General features: G+C 38.9%; 1 protein-coding gene and 1 pseudogene across 1 annotated transcript; one reads left to right on the top strand and one right to left on the bottom strand.

Annotated features, from left to right (window-relative positions):
- Positions 1-757: 757 nt before the first annotated feature.
- LOC108406683 (olfactory receptor 2T29-like) lies at positions 758-1,663 on the top strand. Its single transcript, XM_037002395.2, has one exon. It carries the CDS (start codon positions 758-760, stop codon positions 1,661-1,663), a length of 906 nt encoding a protein of 301 aa, XP_036858290.2.
- Positions 1,664-9,914: 8,251 nt separating this feature from the next.
- LOC118969115 (olfactory receptor 2T29-like) lies at positions 9,915-10,864 on the bottom strand (annotated as a pseudogene).
- Between the last annotated feature and the right edge of the window lie 3,935 nt (positions 10,865-14,799).

The following is a 14,799-nucleotide window of genomic DNA, read 5'->3' as shown; positions in this document are numbered from 1 at the left end:
CACTGGGGCCAATGAAGGATGCCTTTCCTCCACAAGTTACAGGATCACAGCCTCCCAGAATGCTGCACATCTCCCTGGAGTGCAGCCCTGTCACTCACCAAAGTCCAGTGCTTCGTGGACTCATCTGCCTGGAGCATTTATCTGGGCCTGTGTGCTAGATTCCGAGCACTTATTCTCTCTCTGCGCCACTCCTCTCCCTCCCACTTGTGGGCTGGAACGGGTAATGGGTCTGGGTCCCAATCAATCATGGCTCCGTCACTTCACCCTTCTCAGTTTTACCTTCTCTTCACTATTTGCAGATGGTCTATTCTGCTGTATTTGCATCATTTTAAGGGTCAGTAGTACTTGCTGCAGTTGCTTCCTTATTTTGTACAAGGAGGATGACTCTGCTTTGCCTTCCTCCCCTGCCATCGTTTCCGCAGCTCAGTAAGTTAGTATTTGCTTAATTAGAATTTCTGTAATTTTCTAATAAATGTTGATGGATGACAGTATCATGAAGAAACCCCATGACCTGATCCCTGGCAACTCCAGTATGAATTCCAAATATTTTCACCCATATTTGTGAATTCTTCCCTTTCTTGGAAGTTTGAAATCATAATGAGTTGTTCCATTTCTACATGTGCATGGAAATTCCTCTGTTTAGGACAACTGATATAGACACATGCTCAAAAAGCATATATGTGCTCATTTCAGGTGGAGGTAGCCTATGAATGGTTATTAAATCCAAATTTCTCTTCATTCATTTACGTGAATCTTCATGGAAACCATTCACTGGGTGGACAATCACACTGCACAGTCTGATTTCATCCTGCTTGGAATCTTCAGTCAATCCAAACACTCAACTCTTCTGGGTTTGGTTATTTTTGTAGTTTTCCTGATGTCCTTCATGGGAAACACTGTGTTGATTCTCCTTATACACTCTGATGCCCGCCTCCACACCCCCATGTACTTTTTCATCAGCCAGTTGTCTCTCATAGATGTGGCATGCATTTCCCTCATTGCGCCTAAGATGCTCGTGGATCGGGTCACGGGTGTGAACACGATCTCAGTCCCCGGATGTGGGATGCAGATGTTCCTCTATGGAACACTTGCTGGCTCAGAATTTATCATTCTAGCTTCCATGGCCTATGACCACTATGCAGCCATCTGTCTCCCTCTTCGTTACCCTGTCCTCATGAACCACAGAGTGTGCATTCTCCTTGCATCGGGCTGCTGGTTTTTGGCTTCTGTGAATGGATTCGTTTTTACTCCCATAATCATGACCTTCCCCTTATGCAGCTCACAGGAGATCCATCATTTCTTCTGTGAGGTCCCTGATGTATTGAAGCTCTCCTACTCAGAAACTTCTCTGTATGAGACACTCATGTACCTCTGCTGCGTCCTCATGCTGCTCATCCCTGTGACCATCATTTCAGGCTGCTATGGTTTCATCCTCCTCATCATCCACAGGATGAACTCAGCAGAGGGCCGGAAGAAGGCCTTTGCCACCTGCTCCTCCCACATGACTGTGGTCACCCTCTTCTATGGGGCTGCCTTCTACACTTATGTGCTCCCCAGTTCCTACTACACCCCTGAAAAGGATATGATTGTATCCATCTTTTACACCATAGTCACTCCTGTGCTAAACCCATTAATGTACAGTCTCAGAAATAGGATGTCGTGATGGCTCTGAAGAAAGTTTTGAATGTGGGACCTGCCTCACGATAAAGTAGGAAGATTCTCTATATTTTTCAATTTCCCTAAACATTAGAATTCTCATATTTAATGATAATATTATTCCTTAAAATTTCATGCCATATTGTCTCATATCAATTTCTCACCTTTACATCAATTGTCTTTGTGTCCTTCAAAATTCGTTGAGTTGATACACTTTTTCCATTCAAAGTTCATACACTTTGATCTATTAAAATTAGTAAAAAATTTTTAGGGGTACCAGAAGAAGAAGAGAGAGAAAAAGGGATAGAAGTGTCTTTGAAGAAATAATTGCTGAAAACTTCCCCAAACTAGGGGAGGAAATGGCCTCTCAGACCACAGAGGTACACAGAACTCCCATGACAAGGGATCCAAGGAGGGCAACACCAAGACACATAATAATTAAAATGGCAAAGATCAAAGATAAGGACAGAATATTAAAGGCAGCCAGAGAGAAAAAAAGGTCACCTACAAAGGAAAACCCATCAGGCTATCATCAGACTTCTCAACAGAAACCTTACAGGACAGAAGAGAATGGCATGATATACTTAATGCAATGAAACAGAAGGGCCTTGAACCAGACTACTGTATCCAGCACGATTATCATTTAAATATGAAGGAGGGATTAAACAATTCCCAGACAAGCAAAAGTAAAATTAGTACAATTTTAATATTATATTATACTAATGTCATAATTAGTGATATCTATTTATAATGGGTATCTCAATGTTATTCTCATAACAGTGAGAATAAAGTGGTGCAGCTGCTTTGTACATTAGTCTGGCATTTTCTCAAACAATGAAATGTAGAGGTTCTGTATCACCCTGCAATTCCAGTACTAAATATCATCCATGGAAGACCAAACACATGTCCAAATGAAAGCTTTTACATAGGAACATTATTCAGAACCATCAAAAGATTAAAATAATCAATATATCCATAACCTGATGAATGAACAAATACCATATAACCATACAATGAAATATTATTTCGTCATGTAAAGCAATGAAGCTCTGATGCTACAACATAACTTTTGAAAAATTACACTATGTAAAATAATCTAGTTACAAAAGACCCCTCATTATGTTATTCCATTCTTAAGAATATCCAAGAACACATAAACCCTGATGGCAGAATGTAAATTATGGTTTGCTTGGGGTTGGGATGGATGAGTTAGATGTTGGTTGATGGTTAAAGGGTTTGGATTCCTTTGGAAATACATGGAAATGATCTAATTAACTAAGGAAATTGTTGCACACAGTGAGTGTCCAGCCCCTGGGTCTCAGTCATGCTTCTGCTAGATGTGCTTCCTTCCTCACACAGCAGCCACATAAACTGTGGACAAACACGGGGAGGCCCCTGCAGGGCCTGGATTTATTGGTCAGTTGAAACTGCACTTCTGGACCCCATGGATAATTTATTATACAACTCCTATGATGCAAAGAGGTTGATTATTTGCTTATTACATAGTAAGAACCAGAATCAAGCAAAATAATGAGACAGGAGGATGTGTTCCAAGTAAAGAAAAAGATAGAACCTCTGAAGAAGATTTAATGAAGTGTAGTATGTAATATACATAAAAAGGAGTTCAGAGTAATGATCATAAATATGACCACTGAACCCAGGAAAATAATGGATGATCATATTGAGAACTTAAGAAAGATAGAAAATACCTGTAAGTACCAAACAAGTCATGGAGCTGAAGAATATTATACTTGAACTAAATAATAAATGAGGGTTTCAGTGGGAGATGGGATGAAACAGAAGAAAAGATCAGTGATCTGAAAGTCAAAATAGTGGAACTTACCTAAACAGAGCAGAAAATGTAAAAAGTATTTGAAAAGTGAAGATACTATAAAGGGACGCTCCATGGCAAACATCAAATGGAATAACCTTCAAATTACAGGGGTTCTGCAAAGAAAAGAGAAAAAAGGGGGAAGAAACGTTATTGGAAGAAATAATGGCAGAAAATTTTCCTAATCTAAGAAAGGAAACAGACATCTGGGTCCAGGAAAGCAAAAGAGCTCCAAGAAAGATGACACCAAGGTCCCCACACATAGTCACATTGTTAGTAAAATGTGAAAAAGTAGATATTAAAGAGGATCTTAGAAAGAGCAATAAATAAGCTACTTCTTACATATAAAGGAAGCACCATAAGGCTATCAGCAGACTTTTCAGTAAGAATATTTCAGCACTTAAAGCAGCAGGACAACATATTCAAAGCATGACAGGAGAAGTCCCCCAGACGACTGCACTCCAACTTGCACGGCCATCACTCAGAGTAGATGGAGAGATGAGAAGTTTCCAACAAGCAAAACCTCAAGGGCTTCATCACCAGATGAACTAAACCAGATTTACAAGAAACATGAAAGGGACTTCTATAAACTAAAATGAAATGGCACAATTTAATAACAATGAAATGGCACAATGTATTTATTTAATAATAAAAACAACATGTAAAAATAAAATCATCACTGGAAAAATTATATAAAAAGAGAGCCAAAGACAGGACTACAGATGGCGGTGTGAGAGGTGAGATAGAAACCTCCTCCAAAAACTACATATAACATGAAAATATAGAAAATACATCAAATCCTGAAAGAGCAACAGGAAGGAAGGCTGTGGCAGGCTACACCTGGGGAAACCCGCAGACCTCAAGGAAATGGGTAACGTACCAAAGCTGTGATCTGGAGGGACCGAAGCCCTTCCTCCATCCCAGCTCACCAGCAGGAGGAAGAGAAATGGAGCAGAGAGGGAGTGGAGGCCTAGGACTGCTAAACACCCAGCCCTGGAGGTCTGCTCTGGGTGCACAAACCTACATTCCATGGTGTCCTGGAGATTAATGGGGTTGGAAAGCTAAGACAGGCAGAATACTTGGAAAGATTGAGATTCCAGCCACTTGTGGAAAACAGGGATCCACATCTGGCCACTCTGGGAAAAAAGAAAGGCAGGCAGTCTGAGGGACTTCCTAACAGTGAGAAGGCTGCTAAAGGGGCAAGGATTTCACAGAGCAGAGCTCACTGCTCAGGAGGAAGGACAGGTGGACAAAATTGTCCTGGCATGCTCTACCCAGCAGGTTGGGAACTTTCAGGAGCTTCAGGTGCTCCACCCCACTGGCTGGCTGCACAGCTTTGAGGCCCCACACCATGATACACACTCTGCTGCACATTCATCATATGCACCACCAGCTCACAAAGCAGCTGTCCCCACCATTGCACCAGGCCAGTCACGCCTACAGCAGCTACAGGTGCAAAACATAGAGGCCTCTTCCTGTGTGTTCTGCCCACTGGCAATGGAGATGGGCACTGCAGCCAGGAAGCAGGAAAGACCTCTTTCCTCCTGACAGGTACCAGAGCTGCTCCCCTGTGACCTCCACCATTGCTCCAGGGGCTGAGCAGCTCCAAAGAGTAGAGTTTTTGGGCACTAGAGGGCAACACCTACAAATATGAAACATCAAAGAAACCTGGTTCAACCCCAAATCCCACAAACATCAGAAAGAGGGCCAAGTGAAACTGAACTCATCAATCTTCCTGAAAGAGATTTCAAAATAAAGATCACAAACATCCTCATGGAGCTACAGAAAAATATTCAAGAACTCAGGGAAGAATTTAGGAATGACATACAAATATTCAAGAATACAATATCTGAAATGAAACATACAATGGAGGGATTTAATAGCAGATTAGATGAAGTACAGGGGACAGTAAATGAAATGGAAATTAGAGAAGAGGAATACAAAGAAGCTGAGGCACAGAGAGAAAAAGGATATCTAGGAATTAAAGAATATTGAGAGAACTGTGTGACCAATCCAAATGGAACAATATTCGCATTATAGGGGTACCAGAAGAAAAAGAGAGAGAGAGAGAGAGAAAGGTATAGAAAGTATCTTTGAGGAGGTAATTGCTGAAAACTTCCCCAACCTGGGGAAGGAGATAGTCTCTAAGGCCATGGAGGTGCACAGTTCTCCCAACACAGGTACCCAAGGAAGACAACACCAAGACATATAATAATTAAAATGGCAAAGATCAAGGATAAGGACAGAGTATTAAAAGCAGCCAGAAAGAGAAAAAGAACACATACAAAGGAAAACCCATCAGGCTATCATCAGACTTCTCAACAGAAACCTTACAGGCCAGAAGAGAATGGCATGATATATTTAATGCAATGAATCAGAAGGGCCTGAAACCAAGATTACTTTATCTGGCAAGATTATCATTTAAATTTGAAAGGATTAAAAATTTTCCAGATAAGCAAAAGCTGAGAGAATTTACCTCCCACAGACCATCTCTACAGTGTATTTTAGAAGGATTGAAATAGATGGAAGTGTTCCTAAAGCTAAATTGCTATCACCAAAAGAAATAAAACCATAGTAAAGAAAGTAGACCAATTAATTACTAAGCAAATGCAAAATCAAATCAACCACCCCCAAAGGCAGCCAAATGATACACAAGAAGTACAGAATATCTGCAGAGTGTAGCCAGTATTAAATGATTAGATGAAGGTTAAACAGAGGTGGGTGGGGTAAGAATTTCATCAAAGATGTAGATTGAGCCAATGGCACCATCAAAGGGGTGCTCTCTGCAGCATTGGTTCCCAGGGGCAGCAGGAGGAGCAGTGGTTTGCAGGACCCGTAGCAGCTGAAGCTGTAAGTGGGGCTGACCATTGGTGACACCTGGTCCCCAGGTGGAGGAACTCAGCCAACTGTGGCCAAGATGGTGCTGAGGGAGTAAACACCCAGACCTCCTTCTGCTCCTGCCCTCCAGTCCCCTGCTGGGGTCTCTCACTGGACAAACCATCCAAAAGGCGGAGGGACAAGTTGCCGCCTCTGGCCACAGAGCAGACGTGGAGGAGCAGAAATGCATGAGGGGGAGAACAGAGACTCTGCAGCACAGTCAGAATGTGAGCAGCTGGAGCTCTTCCTTCTCAGACGGTGGGTCTAAATTAGCTAGTGTTATTTAGCATGCAAATTAACAATTTGTATAAAAAATTAAAAAGTAATTGATCTTTTGAGTCAATAATACCCCTCTGGGAATCTGTCCTACAAAAGTAATCATATATGTGAAGAAAGATACCTTTATAAAAATATTCATTTTTGAGTAATATTTATCAAGATAATATAATGGCACCATTAAGTTGTTAATGGGGAATTTTGTTTATTTATTTAATAATACCTACCTATTTATTTATTATTTTCACTTAATTATAGATGACAAAATATTATATAAGCTCCATGTGTACAGAACAGTGACTTGAAGATTATGAAATGCTCACCACTATACATTCAATTACGATGTCACCTACACAGTTAATAAAACATTACTGACTATATTCCCTATCATGTATTTTTGTCACCATGACTTATTTATTTTATAAGTAGAAGCTTGTGCCTCTTTACCCCATTTACCTATTTCACCAAAACCCCTACCTGCTCCCTTCTGGCAACCACCAGCTTGTTCTCTGTATTTATGAGTCTGTTTTTGTTTTCGTTTTTGTTTCTGTGCTCATTTTATTCTGTTTTCTAGATTCCACATATAAGTGAAATCAAATGATATTTGTCTTTTTCTGTTAGCATTCTTAATTTTCATTTAACATACAATTTTGGTTATACATGTTGTCATAAATGGCAAGATTTCATTATATCTTATGTCTGATTAATATTCCATTATTTACATATACTGTATCCATCTTATTAGTAGGTATTATCCATTGATGAACACAGGTTTCTTCTATATCTTGGCTATTGTTTGTAATTATGTAATGAATGTAGGAATGAATGAGTACTTTTAAATTAGTGTTTTCATTTTCTTTACATAAATACTCAGAAGTGGAATTAATGAATCATATGGATTATTATTTTCAGCTGTTTGAAGAAATTCCATACCCTTCCCCATAGTGGCCACACAAATTTATATTCTCAGGAACATTTCATGAGGGTTCTTTCTCCACATTCTCACCATCACGTGTTATTCCCATTTTGACCGGTGTGATGTGATTTCTAATTGTGTTATTGGTTTCTGTCACCTGATGATTAGTTATGCTGAGCATTCTTTCATCTGTGTTGGTCCCTATGTCTTTGGAAAAATGCCTGTTTGGACATTGTGCTCACATTTAATTGGATTATTCCTTTTGGTGTTGAGTTGTATAAATTCTTTTATGTATCGGATATTTACCTCTTATCACATATATAACTTACAAATATAGTCTCTCATTCTGTAGGCTGCCTTCTCATTTAGTTTATGCTATCCTTCACTGTCAAAGTTTTCAGTTTGACATAGTCCAAATGTTTATTTTTTCTTTGTTTTCTATTGTACTAAGCAGACATATCCAGGGGAAAAAATGCTAAGGTTGATGCCCAAGCGTTACTGCCTGTGTCATATTTTTAATGTATTTTATTAAAATGTAGTTGATATAAAATATTATATAGGATTTAGATGTACAACATTCAGATTTGATGATTATGTACAAAGTGCTCACCACAATAAGAGTAATTAACATTTGTCACCATACAAAGATAACACAATGATGCTTGCTGTGTTCCCTATATTATCCTTCCATCCCTTTGACTAATTTGTTCTTGTGACTTGAAGATGGTACCTCTTTATGCCCTTCACCTTATGCTGACCTGTAATCCCCCTTTTTGAAGAATATGGTAGCACACATTTTGTTTAATTTTGTTCATTATTTTCCCTATATTTTGTGTGTTGTAAGTGGAACCATGAATGTCTGTATCTTTATGGTATGCCAAGTTGAGAAGTGAAACATGTGCTTTTCAATTACTTAGATTAGAAGAATGCATATTTTATTAGTTCTGTTTTACTGTGACAAAAATATTGGAAATTGCTCCACGTTGTCTCCCCAAACACTATAGATCCATAGTTTACAGTCATCAGCTAATCATGGTCAGTGTGCAACCATGTCTGTGGCTTTGTGAAGCAGGTCCAAGGCCCCACACACTCCAAATAACCTTCCGCACAGGCTTTCTTGGTGCTCAGCGTGTCCAGGTGCACATAGACCAACACCGTTCAGCTCCCCGTCCACACTCACCTGCTCCCCTGACCTCCACTGTTCACTTCACCAATTGATTGCTATCTATTCAACATTACTAAAGTGCTGTTCTGGTCTTTTCAAAACTGTTTGTAAACTTCTAGATCACAGAAGGCTAAGGCACGAGTCTATAATATAAAGCATGAAAGGAAGGGCCACTGGAATATTTCCTTTCCCTGCTTGGATACCTGTGTGTCTGCTGCTCATGCTTTTCTGGGGTATCTTGTCTCTGAGCAAGTTCTCCATGATCCAGCCTCCTACACTCCACTGAGGTAACATCTAGTCACCGTCTAACACTGAGATTTTTGGATATTAATATGACATAAGACATATATGTTGTGTAATTGATTCAATAAATGAGTTTGACTCTTTGCTTTCTTCCTTTGTGTAAATATTATATACCTCAAAACTTAACTCTGATGTCGCCTCATGCAAGGGGCCTTCACCAATTCATATTCCAACTATGAGCTTATAGTTTTCACTTGGCCCTAAAACATCTGCTTGCTGGGGAATATTAATCACCACTTGATGTCTTTGTTGGAAAATGTGGGATGAGGCAGACAAAATAAAATCATGCAGGTGACAGCCTTGGTAATACTGGGGCATGGTCAAAGGAGAATTTTTAAAAGAGAGTATATCACATACACTGCCACCAAACAGGATGCAGACACAAGAATGGGAAACAATAACAACTCAAAAAAAGGAGGGAGGATTGAAATTGTAACCATTTATATGGAACAATTTTACATTTATGGTAAAGTAGAATGGATATGAGTGGTACAGACAATACCCATGTTCTCTTCACCAAAACTCTCCAGTTATTAACATTCTACCTTTTTTGCTTTATCACTTCCCTCTCTCTTGTGCCTTTTCTATCATTTAAATCAATATTGTAGTTTCTCATATTTTCCCTCTAAATATTTTTGTCATATATTTCTAAGAATATGGATATTCTTCTACAGATAGTGCAGTTATCAACTCAGTAAATGTAACACAAATAACGATTGTATAATCCATTTTGAATAGAGAAGGGTTATAAATTGTAGAGTTTTCTACTACATGGAAACAATTCTTAAAAGATATGTGAAAATTATACAAGTCTAAATAATAATTCTACTATAAGTTTCTAAACTTATGATGTGTCGACAGAATACTTAGCACATTAATATCAAAGTTTCCTACTGCATGGTTTCTTGAAAGACAGGTCCCACATTCAACATTTTCTTCAGAGCCCCCATAGCATCCTTATTCCTTAGACTATTTAGCACAGGAGTGAGTATGGTGTAAAAGACAGACACCACGATGTCCTTCTCAAGGCTGTGGTAGGAGCTGGGGAGCATGTAATTGTACATGGCAGCCCCATAGAAGAGGGTGACCACAGTTGTGTGGGAGGAGCAGGTGGCAAAGGCCTTCTTCCAGCCCTCTGCCAAGTTCATCGTGTGGATGGTGAGGAGGATGAAGTAGTAAGAACCTGAAATGATGGTCACAGGGATGAGCAGCATGAGGACGCAGCAGAGGTACATGAGTGTCTCATACATGGAGGTGTCTGAGCAGGAGAGCTTCAATACAGCAGGAAATTCACAAAAGAAATGATGGATCTCCCGGGATCTGCAGAAGGGAAAGGTCATTGTGATGGGAGTGAACAAGAAGCCATCCACTGATCCCAGGAGCCAGCAGCCAGATGCCAGGAGGACACACACCCTGTGGTTCATGAGGACAGGGTAACGGAGAGGATGGCAGATGGCTGTATAGCGTTCATAGGCCATGGTGGCCAGAAGGAAACATTCTGAACCTGCCAGTGTCAAATAGAGGAACATCTGCATCCCACATCCGGGGGCTGAGATCATGTTCACACCCATGACCCGGTCCATGAGCATCTTAGGCACAGTGACAGAAATGTACGCCACATTCATGAGAGACAACTGGCTGATGGAAAAGTACATGGGGATGTGGAGGCGGACATTAGAGCATATGAGAAGGATCAGGATGGTGTTTCCAGGCAAGGCCATCAGGAAAACTAGGAAAATGACCACACAAAGGTGGGCTGGGTATTGGAATTGACTCAAGATTCTCAGTAGGATGAACCCTGACCTCCTATGTGGTTGGCCATCCATGTGGTGTCCTCCATGATTTCACCTGGCCCATGAAGGAGAGACATAATGAATCACTCATGAGATGCCACCTGCTGAATGACTATTTAGTGTGTGTTTGCATGTGTGTGTGTATTGGTGTGTTTGTGTGTGTATGTGTGAATCAACCCAGTCATGTTAAGTGGAGGAAACCCCATGGTTCTGGAGAATTAGGGGTTAAACGTTAACTTTAATTCCATGAATATCCCAAAAGATTAATTGTGCAAAATTGTGAGACAAAATAACTGGTCACTTGTGAAGTTGTCAAAGTTCATGGTTATTAGATGACCTCATGACATATTTATCAATTAGAGAAATTTGCAGTCATGGGTCTATGCAGACACAACAGTGAATTACTAAAAAAGGGATATCACAGTCTCCTAAAATTTTCATTATAAGGACTCAGAATTTTATTAACATCTCTGGTGTAAAGAAGCAATTAGGATCTCAAAAATTCTTGAAGTTGTATTCCATATAAAATACTTTATGTTTCACCATGTATGCAAATACTGAGTCATGACATTGTATAACTGAAACTAATATAATGTTACATATCAATTATACTTTAATATTTAAAATAACTTAAAAAGTAACTGAATCACAGTTTGAGATAATCCATATGAATATTTGAGCCCATTGTGCCTGTGAGACTGGGTCACACGTTGAAGCAGTGTAGTTGGGTGGGTTGATCTGTATATTCAGAAGTTACCTGTGGTCCTCACCAAGGAACCCTTTAGACATCCTAGGGGCAACATTAGGAGCCCAGACTCTGAAGCCATACTGCAGCTGTGGGTTCAGCTTATCCTGCACCCCTATCCCCCTGTCCACTCTACATAAAATGAGGGCAAGCACAATTATGTCAGGCATGGTTAGGAATAAATGAACTAAACTTATGGAAGTGGTTAGATAATGACCAGTTACAGTGAATACACATATATACCACTATTTTAAATAATTAATATATAGAGAGAGAATTGTGCAGAATATACATAAGCGAGGGCTTTTGCTCTTCTTGTCTGGTGATATAAGATGCACTGTTAGGTCAGTTCACCAGTTTTGGTATCTATATATGTTTTAGATAATTTATATTTCATAATTTCTTTGTGCCTAAATAATTTATGCATAAATTTGTCTATATGTTTATACTTTATTATACATACTTACATGTGTATATGGACATATATAATTTTTATAATTATAAAAATTTAAATTAATAAACACCAGTATATAAATATAAATAAATATGCACATATATATTTCTTATTTTAGTCCTGGTTAAGCAGAACTTTATTCTGATATCCATTTTTCTTCTGTGTAGTCCATATTTTTCCAAGTTACAATTCATCATCTTAAAACTTCTACCATTTGCTGTAAATATCAGGGGACAATGAATAGGGTTTAGAAGGTCATTGATATTAATTGGACAAGCTTTTGTTTTTCCTAATTTTTTTTTAATGTCACAGAAGATAATTTTCATGGAAACTGAGATGCAATGAGGAAAATGGAGTAACACGGAGAGATTCCTGACTCCAGTTCCCCATTGGCCCCTCAGTCCTGCTGCTCACGGGCAGGTTCTGATTCATCTGAAGATGAATCAGAGACAAATTAAAATTCATTACACATAGGAAGGTCACAATCAGCCTATTCAGGAACAAATGTTATATAAATATGATTTAGTGTAGAATTTTAAAATAACTACAATATAAATAAAATGAATGATAGATGCAAAAGATACCTGATCTTTCTTAAGGGAATCACTAATAGTTTATCTGTATTTTCTCATGAAGATTAGATCTCTGCAGATTTTCAGTTTCTGACAAGTTAAAATGTAGTAAAGGGGGAAATATGGGCTCTTTTTTTCTGGAAAGAGTTGAGAGGCGGCTACATTTCAGGGTTATTTCCCAAATATATTTCACATGTCAAATATATTTTATCCTATTGCATTAATTACAAATGTTAATTACTATAATCAATTTGTTAACAAATTGAATTTATTCAGGGTGTTAAAGCAGCTGACAACACTGACAGTTATTTCAATTTCTTAATGTAAATATCCAAGAAATATGGACATATTGTGTTAGAAAATTATCCTTTCAAATAGCACCTTCACTGGCATATGGATCCTGAGCTCTGTGAAAAGTTAAAAACAGTCCAGTTAATTGCAAAACAGACCTGTTTGCCAGTCTATACTTGTGGTCAAATTAAATGAGGGCTAGTGGAAATACCAATCATGCGAGACCTTCACCTGTTTGCTGAGTGAGTGGAGGGAGACTGGAAGGGTATTTGGGGTCACTGGGCAAATCTCTGCTGCACTTCAGTAAATGGGAATCAGCATCACTAGGCCACAGCAAGCAGCCCACCTGGGACACAGACAGAAGGGAGCCGTGTCTGCACCACCCTCAGCAGCTGCACCCACCCCATGCAGACTTACTGTGATGCAATTCCCTGAGTTTCATGACAGCAGTTTAGTGCATATTTAACTTGAGGTCATGGATAGTGTCTGTGGCATATGCCAAATCTTTATTTGAAGCTGATGGCATTCCAGGAATTGTCCTAATGCTCACCACATTCCATCCTTCCCAGGAGCCTATGAGGCACCTACTCATCTTACTTTGTCCTTTTACATGATAAAAGCTTCAGGTTCTCAGGTTATCTGCCTAATGCACAAACCAAGCAGAGTGAGAACTCATCTCAGCTCATGATTGGGCCCTGCAGGTTGTGCCTCTGCCTCAGGTCTCTTGACAGCATGGCCTCCCCTCCATGGGAGACGACCTGGTGACAGGCGCCCATGTCAGCTTTCCCAGGGAACTATAAATGATGGAGACCCTTGTTTCTAGTGTTTTATAAACCTCAGAAATCATCCCCACACCAAGTAAAATAGTAGCTCTTCCTCTATAAATTTCAATCTCAAGAAAAGGAAATGCATCATCCAGTAAATGGGGATGAATGCATAAATTCCTTTTCCCAGAAAATGTTGGAAAACAAAGACATGTTTCCTAATATATTGCAGTAAATACATGCAATACAGAGAGATTCATAAGAAAAAGCATGTATGCTTTCCTTCTTAAATACAGACAGGTCAAAATCGAGAAAACTCTTTCAGCTAATAGAATGTGTGAGAACAGTTGAAAACAGTAATTACCCTTTCCCCTTGCAGTTGTCTACGTCTGTGGTTGAAACTACCACCAGGTGATGTTTCTCATCCCATCCAGATGGGCTAATGGGGCACGTCCAGGTTAGGTGTACAATTAAGTAGGAGAGTGGTGTCATCCCTGGCGTTACTATGCGCCAATTGAGTGGATGCTTTTTCTTTTGACAAATCCCCTCTGAGACTGATGAGGAATACAGTTAAGAGAGCAAAAGCAGCTAATGGATAGCCCTGCAAAAATTTTTGGATTTTTTCTTATGTCTTAAAAATAATCTTTTACTGTTAATGTTAATATGTATTAAAAGCTTAATTGATATTAAAAATAATCACAAACCCCAACAGCACTAATAAATTCTTGACTATGAAATATGTTCATGTATATATGAATATATATACTTTCTCACTTAAAGTTCAAGAAAAATTTGTGAAATACTCTTTTATTTTATTTTTCATTGATAAACATTCTGAAACTAATAGTTGAATTTATTTGTCAAAGACAATACACTAGTCAGTATTATGGTTGAAAATAACATTAAGTATATTTCCTTCACAACTTTGTCTTGACCTCTGTTCATAAGATTACTGATTTGTATACTTTCTTTTGTTACATACATGAAATCTATCTTACTTTAATGCTATCTTATTTTTTCCAGTTTCTCAAATTTCATTTTAATTTCTTGCAGTTTTATTGAGATATAACTGACAATTAACATTGCATAAGTCTCAGATGTATATGTGATGATTTGATATAAGTATCTATGACCAACTTATGACCAAGATTTTTGC

This window comes from Manis javanica, chromosome 14 (genome assembly GCF_040802235.1).
Source record: "Manis javanica isolate MJ-LG chromosome 14, MJ_LKY, whole genome shotgun sequence".
Taxonomy (NCBI): Eukaryota; Metazoa; Chordata; class Mammalia; order Pholidota; family Manidae; genus Manis; species Manis javanica.
Note: the sequence above shows the minus strand (reverse complement) of the source record. Positions and strands in the feature narration are given on the sequence as shown.